Source organism: Petaurus breviceps, unplaced genomic scaffold (genome assembly GCF_028583685.1).
Source record: "Petaurus breviceps papuanus isolate PSGF00001 unplaced genomic scaffold, PetGlider_PUasm1.0 98, whole genome shotgun sequence".
Lineage (NCBI taxonomy): Eukaryota > Metazoa > Chordata > Mammalia > Diprotodontia > Petauridae > Petaurus > Petaurus breviceps.
In genome coordinates, this window is record NW_027187460.1 from 60531921 (window position 1) to 60548394 (window position 16474).

Sequence of the window (16474 nt, forward strand, 5' to 3'; positions counted from 1 at the left end):
TCTGTTTCTGATTTGGTGATGACACTACCCTGGAGATGTTGACACTCACTCCCCCAAGACCCAAGGCTGCTAGGTATACCTTTGAAAGTGACATTACTGAGAGCCAATATGGCAGATTAGAGGCAACCCAGCTGAACTCTCTCAACATTCCTCTCCAAACAACGATAAAACAATGCCTCAAGTCACATTTTGGAGTGGCAGAGCCAATAAAAGGTCAGAGTGAGACATTTTTCTGGCCTAAGAGAATTTAGGAGGTTAGTGGGAAAAGTTTGTGACACCAGAGTGGAAACCTGTCTGGAGCCCACACATGTAGCAGCAGCAGCTTCAGGAGTTCTCAACATAGAGACGGGAAGAGGGTCAGACAACTGATCAGAAAGAGATTACAGGGATCCTTTGCTGGCACTGGGTATAGCTGGCACTGATTGACAACTCTATTGCCCATTTGCAACTGAGTCACAGTTTCAAGGCAAAGAGAGTGCTAGTGCTCGTGACCGCAAGGGACCAGGGCCCCTTCCTGGGTAAAGACCAGAACATAGACCAGGAGAGCAGTGACCATGCCTCTCCCAAGATCACATTACTTTGGATGCACCAAAAACTTGCAGACTCCTAGAACTAGCTCTGGAAACAACCACATGGAAAAAGCCACAAGTTTGGGACAGTGCCTTCCTACTTCCAGGGGAGCAGAGTCTAATTTTAACATAAAGTTCAAAGTTAGGAAATAGGCTATAAAATGAGCAAACAACAACAACAACAACAACAAAGAATTTGACCATAAAAAGCTACTATGGTAACAGGGAAGAATAAGACATAAACTCAGAAAAAGACAACAATATGAAAATAGTTACAAAAAAGCCTCAAAGAAAATTGCTAATTGGACCCCAGCCCAATTAGAATTCTTGGAAGAGTTAAAAAAGGGATGAGTGGAAAAAGAACAGTTGGAAAAATAAATAGGAATGATGACAGGAAAATTATGAACAGGGCATTAATAGTTTGAAAAAGGCACAAAAAATCCCCAAAGAAAATAAAATCTTAAATAACAGAATTGGTTAAAAAAAAAAGCACAAAATTTTACTGAAGAAAAGACTTCCTTTAAAAAGCAGAAGAGCACAAATAGAAAAGTAGGTACAAAAATTAACTGAAGAATAAAAACTCCTGAAAAAACAGAATTGGCCAAATAGAAAAGGAAATACAAAAACTCATTGCAGGAAATTATTCCTTAGAAATTAAAATTGGGCAAGTGAAAGCTAATGACTCCATGAGACATCAAAGAAACAATAAAATAAAGTTAAAAGAATGAAAAAGTAGCAGAAAATGTGAAGTATCTCATTGGAAAACTGAATTGGAAAATAAATTAAGGAGAGATAATTTAAGAATGACAGCACTACCTGAAAGCCATGATGAAAGAAAGAACCTAAACAACATATTTCAAGAAATTATCAAGGAAAACTACCCCAACAGCTGAGATCCAGAAATTAAAAGAATCCACCAATCACCTCCTAAAAGAGATCCCTAATGAAAACCCTAGGAATATTATGTCAAACTTCAGAGCTTCTAGGTCAAAAAGAAAATATTTCAAGCAGCCAGAAAGAAAACATTAAAATATCATGGAGCAACAGTCAGGATCACACAAAATTGAGGTTTAAAGACATTAAGGGAACAGAGGACTTGGACTATAATATTCCAGAAGGCAAAGAAGCTAGGATTGCAACCAATAATAACCTACCCAGCAAAACTAAGCATAATCCTTTAAGGGGAAAAATGGATATTTAATGGAGTAGAGAACTTTCAAGCATTCTTGATGAAAAGATCATAGTTGAGTAAAAATTTGATATTCAAACACAATAGTCAAGAGAAGCATAAAAAGGTAAACATAGAAGAGTAATCATAAAGGTCTCAATAAAGTTAAACTATTTACATTCCTATATGGGAAGATGATATATGTACTTCCTAATGACTTTATCATTATTAGAGCAGTTAAAAGGAGTTTACATAGAGAGAGGGTGTAAATGTGAGTTAATTATGTTGGAATTATCTACAAAATAATAAGGAGAAAGAGGGATGCACTGGGAGAAAGGGGAAGGGAGTGGTATAATGGGGAAAGTTTTCTCACATAAAAGAGGCTTTTTCAGTGAAGAAGAAAATGGGGGGAGGAGGTGGTATTCAAAGCTTGACTCTCACTCTCATTGGAATTGGTTCAAAGAGGGAAGAATATATACACACACTTAGTTGTGTATAGAAATACAACCGACAAAATAGGGAAATAGGAGGGCAAGGGGGTAAAAGAAAGGGGGAGGATGATAAAAGGAAGGACAGGTTAAAGGAGGCAGTGGTTAGAAGCAAAATAGACTTTTGAGGAGGGACAGGGTAAGAAGAGATAAAAGAAGAAACAAGAAATTGGGATAAAGGGAAATACACAGTTAGTAATAATAATAACTGTGAATGTGAGAAGTTCATTGATGAAATGAAACAGACAGCAAAAGGATTAGAAACCAGAATCCAACAACATATTCAAGACACACTTGAAAAAGAAAGACACACAAGTTAAAGGACTGGAGCAAGGTCTGGTATGCTTTAGCTGAACTAAACGAGGGTAGGGGTGGCAGTCATGATATCAGAAGGGATAGGGGCAATTAAAATTAATTTTAATTGATTAAATAACTAATTAGTAATATTTCATTTAATTATGTATTATAAATCATATTAATAAATGATAATTAATTGATTAAAAAGGATCATCAGGGAGGCTGCATTTGATTAGAGAATGCCATGCACAATGAAATAATATCAACAATTTTTTTACAGCAAGTTTCTCTGACAAAAGCCTCATTTCTCAAATATATACTGAATATAGAACTGATTCAAATTTATAAAAATAAGAGCCATTCCCCCAATTGATAAATTATCAAAAGCAGTTTTTAGAAGAAGAAATAAAAGCTATAGTCATATAAAAATGCTCTAAATTATTTATTAGAGAAAGTCAAATTAAAACAACTCTGAGGTACCACACTATACCTATCAGAAATGACAAATGCTAGAGTGCATGATGGTAAAATGGGTACATTAATAAACTACTGGTGGAATAATCAACTGGTCCAACAATTTTGGAGAACAAGTTGGAAATAGGACCAAAAGACTTTAAATTGTGCATATTCTTTGAGCCAGCAATACCACTATCCTCTATCCTAAAGAGATCAAATGAAAAGGAAAATGAAAATAAAAAAATACAAAAACATTCATAGAAGCTCTTTTTGTGGTCCAAAAAATTTGGAAATTGAGGAGATGCTCATCAATTGGGGAATGTTTGAAAAAGTTGTGGTGTATGACTTAGATGGAGTACTATTGTAAATGACAAGGGAATGTTTTCAGAAAAACATAGCAAGACCTATATGAAGTGAAACAAAGTGAAGTGAGAAGAAGCAGGAAATCACTGTTCACAGTAAAAGCAATGTTATAATGATGATCAACTGTGAAAGACTTGACTACTCTGATCGATACAATAATCCAAGACAATTCCAAAAGACTTATGATGAAAAAAAAATTATACACCTCCAAAGAGAGAATTGATGAACTCTTAGTACAAATTGAAGCATAATTTTCTTACTTTCTTTATTTTTCTTACTTTTTTTTGAAATGGGGCTAATATGGTAATATGTTTTGCATGATTTTTGCAGTGCATAACTGATATCATATTGCTTGCCTTCTCAATGGGTGAGATTGGAGAGGGAACAAGAGAATTTGGAATCCAAAATATAAAAAGATTGTTAAAAATAAACAATTTACATATATAGATATGTATATGTGTCTTTATGTATTATATGAAAGTGACTTTCTTAGGAAAGACTTCTTAGAGACAAATTTTGAGCTAGGGATCAAAAGAGGTGCTGACCATAGATGGTAGAGAAGAGGGAAGGGCAGAAATATGCAACATATAAATCAAGGATATTTGGGCTATGAACCTTGCCTGGAGGGGAGGAGCTGTTGGAGACCAGTAAGAGATGATACTACCGTGTTTCCCTGATAATAAGACACTGTCTTATTAATTTTTTTTGGACAGAAAAACACCAGAGGGCTTATTTTCAGGGGAGGGCTTATTTTAATGAACATTGACAGCAATTTTAATAAACAGATAAATGTGAACAAAAAAATGTTCCTTTATTCAATAAGCAAGTCACTGGGGAAGAACAGGATGACGCGCTCACTGCTGCAGCTCTGATTGGATGCAGCTCGGAGCGCGGTGTGTGTTTCACGGGGGGGGGGGGGGGGAGACAGTGCATACAGAGGGTACCGTAATGTAGTGTGTAGTGCAGGGGATCACCTTCACTACAGTAGCAATCTCAATAGGGCTTATTTTCGGGGGAGGACTTATTTTAGAGGAATCTTACACAGTAAGGGGAGGGCTTATTTTCGGCATAGGCCTTATTATCGGGGAAACACGGTATATAGTTGGGGGGGGACAGGGGGGAAATTGATGAATAGCCTTAAGTCCTGAGCTGTACAGTTTGAATTTGATCTGATAAGACAAGGAGACACCAGAGGTTAATGGAATCATAGATTTAGAGCAAAAAGGGCCCCCCTCACTTTACAGGTGAGAAAACTGAGGGGTCAGGAAGGTTAAGTAGTTAAGTAGGTGTCCCAGTGGATAGAGCACTGTGCTTGGAATCAGGAAGATTCATCTTCCTCAGTTTAAATCTGGCTTGAGACACTTCCTAGTTATGTGACCCTGGGTAAGTCGCTTAACCCTATTTGCCTCAGTTTCCTTATCTGTAAAATGAGTTGGAGAAGGAAATAGCAAACCACTCTAGTATCTTTGCCAAGAAAACACCAAGTGGGGTCACAAAGAATTGGATACCACTGAAATAACACAACAATAATTACAGGGGTAGTAAGCATCAAAGACAGGATTTGAGCCAAGGTCCCTGAGCATTGAACTGACATGATGAGATTTCTGGATTTGAGTCAATCCTGCTTTTCAAACCCAGCTCTTCAGTTTACTATGTATGTGACTTTGGGCAAGTCACTTAAGCCCCCTCAGCCTTAGTTTCCTCATCTGTAAAATGAAAGGTTTGGACAAGATAGCTTTGTAGGACCTTCCAAGGTCTGTATCTATTATACTACAATAATGGCAGAGAGAATATTTAAGAAGGTATTTCTGTAGTCTAAGAGGAAGCAGAATGCGGATTAGATTAGGATGACCCTGATGGAGATGGAGAGGAAATGACAAAATTAAAAGACCAATGTCTTTGAATTGAGAAGACATAGCTTAGAGAAAAAAAACAACAACAAAAAACTATGTGATGAGATTGTACATAGAGTGGCAGCTTCTGAGCCTCCTTCTCCCTGTCCTAGTTCCTTCAGAGACTTTTCTGTCTACTCCATCAGGGAGGAAGCATTTGGGAGAAATTTCCTGATCATGTTCACGCTGTGAGCTATCCCTGTGGGAAATCTGGTGGCAGCTGAATATTCGCTGCCTAGAGCAGCCAATCTCCTGCCAACAGGTTGAAGAACCCAAGGCCTCACTGAAAGCACCAGACGCTGCTGTTCACTCTTACATTATGAATATTTATTTTTCTTCTTAAAAATGTACAAAAAATAAAATAACTGTATTTTTAGTTTATAGATTCCCCTTCTCCCATTTACAAAACTATTAAGTTACATAAGCTATTGGTTTGTTTTGTTTTATTTTTTTTAACATGAAAGCAAATTGTATACAATGCTTCTTTTGCTTGCCATGAAAAAAGGTCCTTTCACAGAATTTGGCACAAACCCTCCTGTTTCTGTTGAATTCGAGCAATTTTAAATAAAGGGAAGAATTTACACATTCCATTCATTTTATCCACATCCTGCATCTCTGCAGAGGCTGGTACGAATGCACAGGTGCCACCTGGGGAAATGGCTCTGAAGGAAAATCAGATGGTATTTCCCCGACAGCCCCATTTCCAAACCAGCCATGGCATAGGTTTAAACAGCTTAGCGTAAACAAGTAAAGCACTTGCTTCAAGTGCCTCTGCGGTCCATCGATCAAAAAATTAGTGTCTGTTTGAAAGTGACAAATAAGACAGGAAGAAGGGTCAAGTTCTTCTGTGTTTCTGGAGTGCTTTTTGCCCGTAAGTTTCTGACACTTGGTAATTTATCAAAGCACTGCTAATGTGCTCTGTAAAAGGCACATCCAAGCTAGTCCATGAGCTTTTCCTTCAGAGGAGGGAGCAGCAGAAAGGCCTGGGCATGGAGAAGAGGGAAGGTGATTCAGGATGGAAGCAGGGAAGTGAGGGGATTGGATGCTGATGGCCATCTGAAACATGCTGTGATGTCTAGGCAGAGTAATGGAACAAGGTGCAGACCCACTCAGGACCTCTGAAGATACACTGGTCACTATTTCTTTGGGGAACGAGTGATACAAACTTTCACCCAAGAATAGTCACCGTAGTGTTATGGATCACATCTCACAAACAGGAAACCATCACTGATGCTTGCTAGTGATTGTAGTGGTACCAGAAGGTGGCATTTAAGAGCTGGCTAGTTGAGGTCTTCGCCACAGAATGGGAAAGGTGAATAGTAGGTAGATTCTATTTCTCCTTCAAGAAACTAGTCACTAAAGTACCCGGAGGGGCTAGGACAAAGCTAGGGTTTCCAGGAGTTTGGGACTTATACTTTCATGCAGGCAAGTTAGATTCATGATCTCAAGGAGCTTGTGATTTCATTTGGGTTTTGTCAGCAATGGGTTTAGAAGTATTCAGGTAAAACCCATGAACATTTTGGTGAGATGGACTAGGTGTAGCATCAATCACCTCCATGTGTTAAGAAACAGCAAGTCAATTAGGAAAAGCAGGGTGTGTGATTTGACCCGCTGTATAAATGAATCAGTCTAGGATATAGTGGTATGCTTGATTAGGGGTTATTCCCTCCTTTCTCTGAGTGATCACAGATAAAAGTAATAAGTTTGTAAGGGAAACACAGAAAGGTGAGTTACCACCTTATCTTCCTCTCTATCCACTCCCCATTCTTGGGCAAAAACTGTGGTCTCCTCTAAATTCTTCCTAATAAAAGAGAAGTAAACTGGACTGGGAGATTCTCCAACTGGGAAAACATAAGTGGGAGCAGAAGACAAGGCCAGAGAGGGTCTGGAAGCAGATCTGGGACAGTTCCACAGAGGGGGTAGGTATAGTCCATTGTGCTGGTTTGCAATGCCCATTGCCAGCACTTGAAATCCAGGGTGCCTTCCATTGAAGACCTCAAAGTGCTTCATATATGGCATCCAGTGGCCAGGCAAAAGGAAACTGAGGCATGGGGAAGACTAAGAAGTTCACACTGAGGACATAAAGCCCACTCTCCTCTTTCCAGGGGCTCAGTGCTCTGGACTCTCTGGACAATTGCAGAGAGCATGTTTAATGAAACACATGGTCAGATTTGCTTGCTGTTTTAAGAGATCATCTACCAAAATGTTTCTCTTCCTCTTCATTTCCCAGAAACTCTCTCCCCAGGCCACACACATCATTGTTTTTGGAAAGGTTTCCCAAAGGAAACGAGTACAGCTCAGGAGGTGAAGGTACCCTTTAAAGTTTCCCTCACTTTTGTAGCATCTGATGCCAATGGGAGGAGACAGAGTTAAATCTAACCCTTGGAAGTGCCTATGTTGACTAGGTCCAGTTACACCTAAGAGCTCGCTCTGGTGGCCAGGCCCCAGGGATAAGGACTCCTGGGCAATGATAAAAAAAATGATTAATTTAAATAAAAAATCAACCAGTAAGGCACATGGAATAGCACATTATGGTCTGTTCCAAACCCTGTAGTGACTTGATGGGCCATAGGAACTGTGAGGAACCCCCACATGCTCACAGGGTTTCTGGCATCAGTACACTGGAAAGGGACAAGGAGATCCTTTGATTTTTCTTGAGAGAAAACCAGTAGTTCATGAAAGAACATAATCAGGGGATGCATGCAACAGGTCCAGTGAAATGGAACATAGTAACGCGTAGGGAAGGGGAACTCCCTGAGGACAGGGAAAGAGACCTGGGGGAGAGGCTGCATAGAGACTTGCCCCATCCACTGGCAGCAAATTCTTGGGCTCATAGCCCAGGAACACTACTCAACGTCAGGCCACTTCTGCTGACCAACACCATCCCTGGGGGAGGGACAGGATGAAAGCTCTTGAAGAAAGGCGAATCTCAGGGCATGCACCCCACCCCCCAAATACAGTGGCAGTAAACGTGCCCACATACAGTAGGTAAAATATATTATTGCAATATTATAAACATTATGTACAGATGCTAAAGAGGCATACTTTTCAGGTCACTTACAAATTACATGGTAGCTGAATATCTTTCTGTACAAGTCCCCGTGGGCCACTTGCTGGGAGCTTCCAGAGGTATTTGACAAGACTGTCTTCCCCAGGGCAAAGAAAGGGGGTTTTTGACTGGTGAATGCAACTGTTGAATTCTTTGCGTCACCTGGGTTAACTACCATGGGGTAGCCCACTTTGTCCAGCCACATGGTGGGGAAAGGGGAAAAACTAAAACGTTCCAGCTGAAGTTGAACCCCAGTTGAACCAAGCAGATGCTTTTCCCTCAGTGGGGAAGGTCCTAGACTATCTCATCTTGAGCATGGATCACTCCATACCCAGGAGTGACCTATGGGGCCCAGGCACCAGTCAAGGGACTGGAGGTACCTTCCCAGCTGGGGTCCTATCAGAAAACCAGGCCTCCCTCAGCTCTGCCCCAGCAACCAGATTAATGAGCCAAAGGCCCCATGACACTAAAAAGGGCACTTCTTTTCCTCGTTTCCCCTCCCCAAAGCAGTCTTGTAACAGCATTCTCAGAGGGGTGACTTGGGTCTGCAGGGTTCTTGGGGGTGGGGTGGGGCGTGCTTTTCTCTGGGGATGAAATGCAATGACGGTTCCTGCAGAGGGGGCTTGCAGGGTAGGTCAGATTTCCATCAGAGTGATTTTGAAGCCGTCTACCATGCTCTCCATGTTAAGGATGAAGGTGTCCTCGTTGGAATAGTGCTCAATGATGTTATCATCCATGTTCACCAAGATGCTGGAGAAAAGGAAGAGAGATTGGCAGCTGTGAAGGAATCCAAGGGCTTTAGCACAAGGGAAGGAACTTGGGAGACTCATAATGACCTCTTAGGACCTTGCTTCTGCACCCTGGCCTCTAAAAGACTAGACCTGTTCTCCTTGTGCTCTCAGTCTCCTAGAGGCTTACAGTAAGGTCTTGGAAGCTTTAGTACATTATGTCTCCTCTATTAAAACTGGGGTTGTTAGTTTGGGGTTTGAGAACTCATTTAAAAATATATATATATTTTCATAACTTATTTCAATATAATTGCTTTCCTTTGTAGTCTACTTTATGAATTTAAAAACATTCTGCAAAGGGGTCCATAGGTTTTCCAAAGGAGTTAATAAGCCAGGAAAGCGTGACTTCAAATCTCACCCCAGACACTTACTAGCTGTGAGACCTTGGGCAAGTCATTTAACCTCTGCTCTCCTCAGTTTCCTCAAATGTATCATGGAGTTAATAATAGTACCTACCTCACAGAGTTGCTGAGAGGATAAAATGCAAACATATTTATAAAGCACTTGGCATAGCCCATAGTAGACCTTAATAAATGGTGGGTATGATGATAATGTCACATAAAAAGGTTAAGAACTCTTATTCTAAAATCATTTAACAAATTATTCTTTTCTTTTCTCCCTTGCTCTTTCCCTCCCTCTCAAAAGAAAGGTCCAGGGAGCAATGTTGGGGGGATACTTTCTTATCCTACCTATCCTCACCCAAACATGAGTTAGAGATTATTGATTTTTTAGCATGAGCAATTATACCTTGGAAATCAGCAAACCCTACAAATCAGGCTTGATCTATTATTGTGTTGATTGTTAGATTAAATGAAGTGATAGAGAAAATATTATTAATGCAGGCTAAATTTAAAAGTGTTTCCTATATTTTGGGTGAACTGGTTCTTAAACACTTACCAGCATACCCATATTCCCACTGACCAATTGTACCAGCCTTTCTCTTGCTCTGAGCTACAAAGCCCTCAAGAAAAGAGTCTCCCCTCTTCCCCCCCCCCGTACAGTCCTGTCTTCTCCTATTTTCTCTCCAAATCTATTACAGTTTCTTTTCTTTGCCTTGCCTTAAGAGCTCATCATAACAGAGATACTTTCCTCTTTTCAGAGATTCGCACAACACATAACCACCCCAACAGTTCTGCTACCATGGAAATGGAAACCAAAAAACGTTGAGCATTATTGGACAACAGATTTATATACAAAAGAAATTTGGATTCATCATAGATGTAGAGCTGAAATGGACCTGGGTGGCTATTAAATCCAACTCCATCATTTTACTGATGAGGAAACTTAGGTAGAGAGTGGGTAAGTGATTTTCCTAGGATCATACAGCTATTAAGTACCTGTGGCAGGATTTGAACTGGATCTGCCAGACTCCAAGTCTAGTGCCCTAGGCATCCTGTGTGGTTAATTTGGAGAGAGAGAGAGAGTGTGTGTGTGTGTGTGTGTGTGTGTGTGTATGCAGGCACATGTGTTCTTGGTTGTTGTTTTTGTTTGTTTGGTGGAAGGGAGAGAGTCTAGGAAAAGTGATCATATTTTTCCTTACCCTTTTTTGCTTTTCTTGTAAAGTTTTGAAATTTTCTCCACTGGCAAGCCATATTTCTCAGATATCTGTAAACACCAACCAAAGACAGAAAATAAGTAAGTAGGGCAGAGATTGCAGTCGAACATTAGGCAATAGATTTAAAATCTTTACACTTCCTTCCACTGCAGACCCCAACTTAGATGTCAATGTGCTTCATTAATGAGACATTCTCAATCAGGCCTACCTTGTGCTATTTAGCCCTGGGGCCAGAGAAAGGGAAAAATTTAAATCACTCTACTAAGGTCTCTGGGGAGCAGAGCCTCAGGGTATCTTCTCAATCTCTACTTCCAACACTTGAACTTTCAACTCATTCTATGGTAGGGAGAAGTAAAAGCTTTTGAGTATCTTCTTTCAGAGTTATCCACAAGCTGAAACATCCCACACCCCTTACTAGAGTATAAAAGGAGTAATTAAATCCCCCAATGACACTCCACTCCACTCCCTGCCCCCAACATCATTCAGATCTACTGCTAGATGTGACAGTGATTCAATCTCCTTTCTCTAGAGAAAAACTGTCCCAAACACATCATCTTGGTTGTGATGCTGAAGCTAATGCCACAGGATTTAACCCAGGAAGGGAGTTTAACAGCCGACCGGATTATTTTAGACCTTGAGACAAAAGGGACTTCAGAATTTATCTCATCCAACCTTCTAATTTTACAGATGAGGAAACTAAGGCCCTGATCATCCAGGTCAAATTCCCATTTCAGTGAAAATGCAGTGTCCTTTCCATTACTAATTCAGGTAGTGACTGAAACAATAGTAATAACTGTATACCCCAAAGCACTTCAGCACCTCTCCCTATTGTCTGCTCCTCTGACGAAGTGGTCCTTCTGGAAAACACCATTCTTTTCCCCTTGAACCCATTCCCTCTCATTGTCTTTCCTCAAGATTATTCCCCCTCTCCCCAATTTTCAATATTTTCATGCCTATTGGGTCCTTCTCTATTGCTTACAAACATGCCCAGATACACCTTCTTTCAGTGCTTAAACAACCTTCACTTTATCTCCCCACCCTATGTCTTTCTTCCCATTCATAGCTTCTAGAAAGAAAAATTCTTGTTGCCTCCATTGTTTCATCTCACTCACTTCTCAATCCCTTGCAATCCAGCTTCCAATTTTATTTTCAACTGAAACTATTCTCTTTACAATTATCAGTCCCTTTTTCCTCTAGGGGCAAACCTGAGGGATTTGAGGATTTTTAGTACTAGGACTCATGAGTGCCTGTGCTCCTCAATGATTTTAATTAGCCATCCAGAGTTAACCAGCTTTTAGAAAGAAGCATTTACTAAGCATGTATAGCAAAGTCATTTGTCACAGTTCTTCCCCCCACCCCAAGACTAGGGGCATACTCTTGCCCTTCACACATAAGGTCCCTGGGAAGAGTGGGCTGAAACTTAGATCAAGTAGCTAAAGGGTAATGGTAGGGACTGTTTCATTTTGTCTGTATCCCTGGCACATAGTTTGTACTTAACAAATCTTTATTGAATGTTAATATGGGGTTTAAAAACTCCTACCTCCCAAGAAGAGACCCTAATATAGTTTTAAGTCTTTTTCAGCAAGCTTGGTGAGCTACGAGATTCACTAATAGCTGAGACATAGGGCATTCAAAAGGTACCTAAAATATTATTTCAGTATATTATGAGGATCTTTGTTTTTTATGCAAGGATTATCAAATTAACTGTCTTCATGAACGGAAACAAAGTATAGATAATCCAGATCAAGAAATTGAAAGCAATCACAAAATGTGAGTTTGATGGTCAGCAGTTTGATGTGAATTCTTTTCCAAGCAAGGATTAGGCTCCCTCACAGAGATAGCTTAAAGCATAGTTCAGCCATTCTTGAAGCACCTTTAAATTACCTAGATATACTCTAGATATTTACTATGGGAATTCTGTTCATTCTTTCAGCATTTCCACTCTCAGCAGCTCAGATTCAGACTTTGACAGGTTGTCAAATTTTCCCTATGGTCTATTATTGAAAATGGGTTGGCGCAAAATTGGGCTGAGGGTGCTATTTTGCTGTTTTGATATGAGGTTCTGATGTAAATTTCTAGCTCTTGGCCTACTTACAGCCAATAATCAGATAAAAGCTACTGCTTAGAATGATCCTTATTTCTTCTTGGTTTGTCAGCACATTCTTAATGTTCATGGCTACTTGGAGCCCCCTACAAAATTTCACAGGAGCTCTCCACTATCCTCAGAAGTCTGCAGTAAGAGCTCAAACATCTCCCTCAATTCTCTAGGTCTCATTCTTCTGTACATTGCATCCTGAGCATAGTCTGTAAAAAGGAATAAGGAAAAACAGAATCTTTTGGACAATGCCAATAGTAATTATCAATATGTTTATTTTTTCATTTCAGTCATATCTGAGTCTTGTGATCCCATTTGGGGTTTTCTTGGCAGATACTACAGTGGTTTGCCTTTTCTTTCTCCAACTCATTTTATAGATGAGGAAACTGAGGCAAACAGGGTTAAGTGACTTGTCCAAGGTCACCCAGTTAGTGAGTGTCTGAGATCATATTTAAACTCAGAAAGATGAGTCTTCCTGACTTCAAGCCCAGCATTCTATCCACTGCACCACATTTAAAATTTTAATATAAATCATGAAGTGATTACTCATAAGGTAAATTATCATAAAATAGTTACTAGTAGCATGATGTGGTAGATATAGGGTCACCCTTGGAATCAATGATATCTGGGTTCAAGTCTTTTCTCTGACACATATTGGCTATGTGACCTTAGGCAAGTTACTTCACTTTTCAGTGCCCTCAGGCACTTTCATAAGACTATGAAAAACAAAGAAGATGTCATCTGCATTGACATAAAAAGCTTCCTCTCCAGGAATTCCCTATATCAAGGAAATGAGAAATCCGGACAAAAATAACAACTCATTTTTTGATTGTATAGTCCAAATGGACACCAAATGTCATGAGAAATCCAGACACTGAGAGGAAACTCAAAACATATGACGGAAAGTGCATAGCACAATACCATGTGCATATTGATCATAGATTTAACACTTTTAGGAAGTTTTAGAGGTCATCTAGTCCAACCCATTCATTTTACAGATTACAAAATGTAAGCCTGGAGAGTTGGGGTAGTTGAAGTGACTTAGGGTCATAGACCTATGACTTTGAAGTCATTGGATCCAATCTCTTCAGTTTTACAAATCAATCAACAACCTCTAGTTAAGTCCTCCATATCTGTTGGGCCCAGTCATGTACCTGTCCAATCATCCATCCATTTCCAGCTACTGTGACATGAATATCCAGGTTTTATTCCATTTGGGAAAAAGGATTAGTAATCTATTATATCTCTTTTTACTGAGTTTAAGATACTTTGATGCCAGCCTAAGCCTGTGTTGGAAACATCTCTGAATGGAGCAGGTTCTCTAGGCTGACTCTAGTCAATCCCTTTGCCTGGCTTCCTAGGCGAGACATTGGGATAGGGTGAGAGAATAATAAGGAAACCCTAAAAGAACCAAATATTCTCTAGTATGCATCATAGTGGTATTTGCCAACAAAAAAAGTTACTAGACAGGTCTTTTGTTAATTTCTTTGGGGATGTGCCATTGTTTTGAGTACCATCATGACTAAGTAGGAATTAATAAGTAGGACCAAGAATAATGAACCACTAAACCACAAAGCCATGACTATTGAACCACAAAATTAGATTCATCACACAGGTCTTGTGAGGTAAGGGTTTTTCTTGATCAGTGTTTCTTTGTATTAATAGAGGCAATAGGTTACAAGGGGGAAATGTACTAGATTTAGAATCAGAGGCCCTGAGTTTGAATGCTGATTCTGCTAGTTAATACCTATGTAGTTTTTAGGTAAGTCAGCATGAAAGGGTAAGGTGGAACTAAGATAGTAAAGAAGCAGAAAGAAATACAGAAAGCTCCCTCTCAAACTTCTATAAATAGATCTTGAACATGTGCCAGACAAAAATCATAATGGGGAAAACCCAGAAAAGTCATCTAATCATTTTCCAAGTCCAGGTCAGGATAGGGAGATAGAGAGGTCTAAGGGCACTGGAAAGAGCATTTGGGTAGGGGCATGGGGCCATGGGAAGCATTCCAGCACAGGGAGAGATTTTCACCAGAACAAAAAGCAGGTCCCAGATCCATACCAGGGCACTGTGACAGGACCAGATGCCAACTTACAACTTTATCAATCATCCAATACCCAGGGTAGGCTGAGGAAGGGAACTGCATTGTCTGGGATGGCATTCCAGGGTGAGAAACAATGGCAAGCTTTAGCTTGGAAACTGTGCAAGGAGCAATTTCAGAAGTAAGTAGCAGCAGTGTGGCAGAGGAATAACCAGGGCAAGAATCCCAGACCAAAGGAGAGTATGCAGTTCTGTCACTTTGAGCTAGCTGCTCAGACCCAAACTCAGGTCAGAAGCTTGCAGAGCTCAGAGCAGGGAGGCAGCACTCTGACTTTGTCCCGGATCAGACCACTTTGGGAGCACTGAAAGCTTACAGGTTCTTAGGTTAAACTGTCCTTGAGAGCCTGGAATAACATAACACTCAACACCCCAGTTGAAAGAAGCTAATGGACCAACCCAGATCTTCCTTCAAGAAGTACACAGGGTCTGACTCTAATATAAAATCTGAATTTTGGAAGTAAGCTGGAAGAATGCTCAAACAAACAAGCAAACAAACAAGCAAACAAAAGAAATGTGCCATGAAAAGCTATTACAGTAACAGGGAAGTGAAAAACATAAACCTAGAAGAAGAGAGTGACTCCAAAACATCTACAAGCAAAGCTCCAAAGAAAAACACAGCTTGGGCACAAATATAACTACAATTCCTAGAAGACATAAAGCAAGTTTTTAAAAAAGAATTACAAATATTTTTACAAGTGAAATGAGAGAACTAGAAAAAAATTGGAAAAGACATGAGAGTTATGAGAGAGAGAATTGGAAAGGGAATTGATATCTTACTTAGCACAAGAGTTGCAAAACCTTGTCCAAGCAACAAACTCCATAAAAATTAGGATGGATGAAATAGAAGACAATGATTCTATGACACAAAAACATTAAAATAAATGCAAAAGACTGAAAAATAGAAGAAAATATAAGATATTATGATAGCAAAAACAACTCATCTAGAAAATAGATTGAAAAGGAAGAATTAAGAATCATTGGTCTATCATAATGTCAAAACCAAAAAAAAGAACCTAGACATCATATTTCAAGAAATCTTAAAAGAAGACTCTCCAGATCTCTTAGAACCAGTGGGCAAAGTGGAAACAGAACCACCAGTTACTTCCTGAAAGAAACTTCAAAATGAAAACTCTCAAGAATGAGGGTATAAAATCCAGAGCTAACAGTCAAAGAAAAATTGCTGCAAAGAGAAAAAAAGAATTCAAGTACCAACAAGCCACATTCAGGATCACACATGATTTAGTAAACACCACAACTGAGAAAAAGAGAGCTTGGAATACTCTATTCCAGCAATAACTTACCCAGCACAAATGACTATAATCCTACAGGGGGAAAAAAAGACCTTCAATGAAATAGAAGTTTTCCAAGCATTTCAGACCAAAAGACCATAGTTGCATAGAAACTGAAGTTCAAATGCAGGAGTAAAGAGAATCACAAGAAGGTAAATATGAACAAACAAACAATGTAAAGGACCAATCAAAGATAAATTGCTTATTTCAAATATGGGGAAATGATACATGTAAATCCTCTAAACTCTATCATCATGAGGGGCCATGGGGGAGTCTAATTAGACAAGGCTTGGGAGTGGTTCTTTTATATCCTAATGATTGTTAAGAAAGAATGGAAAGAGAGGGACAGAGGAATATACTAGGAGAAG

General features: G+C 39.6%; 1 protein-coding gene across 1 annotated transcript in view; it reads right to left on the reverse strand.

The window, feature by feature from the left end:
* Positions 1-5538: 5538 nt before the first annotated feature.
* Positions 5539-16474, reverse strand: part of GRHL2 (grainyhead like transcription factor 2) — a 229584-nt gene continuing 218648 nt past the window's right edge. Inside the window, 2 exon segments of the mRNA XM_069080979.1 lie at positions 5539-9032; positions 10611-10675. Of these exon segments, the coding sequence (XP_068937080.1) occupies positions 8918-9032; positions 10611-10675 (180 nt within the window). The 3' untranslated portion in view covers positions 5539-8917.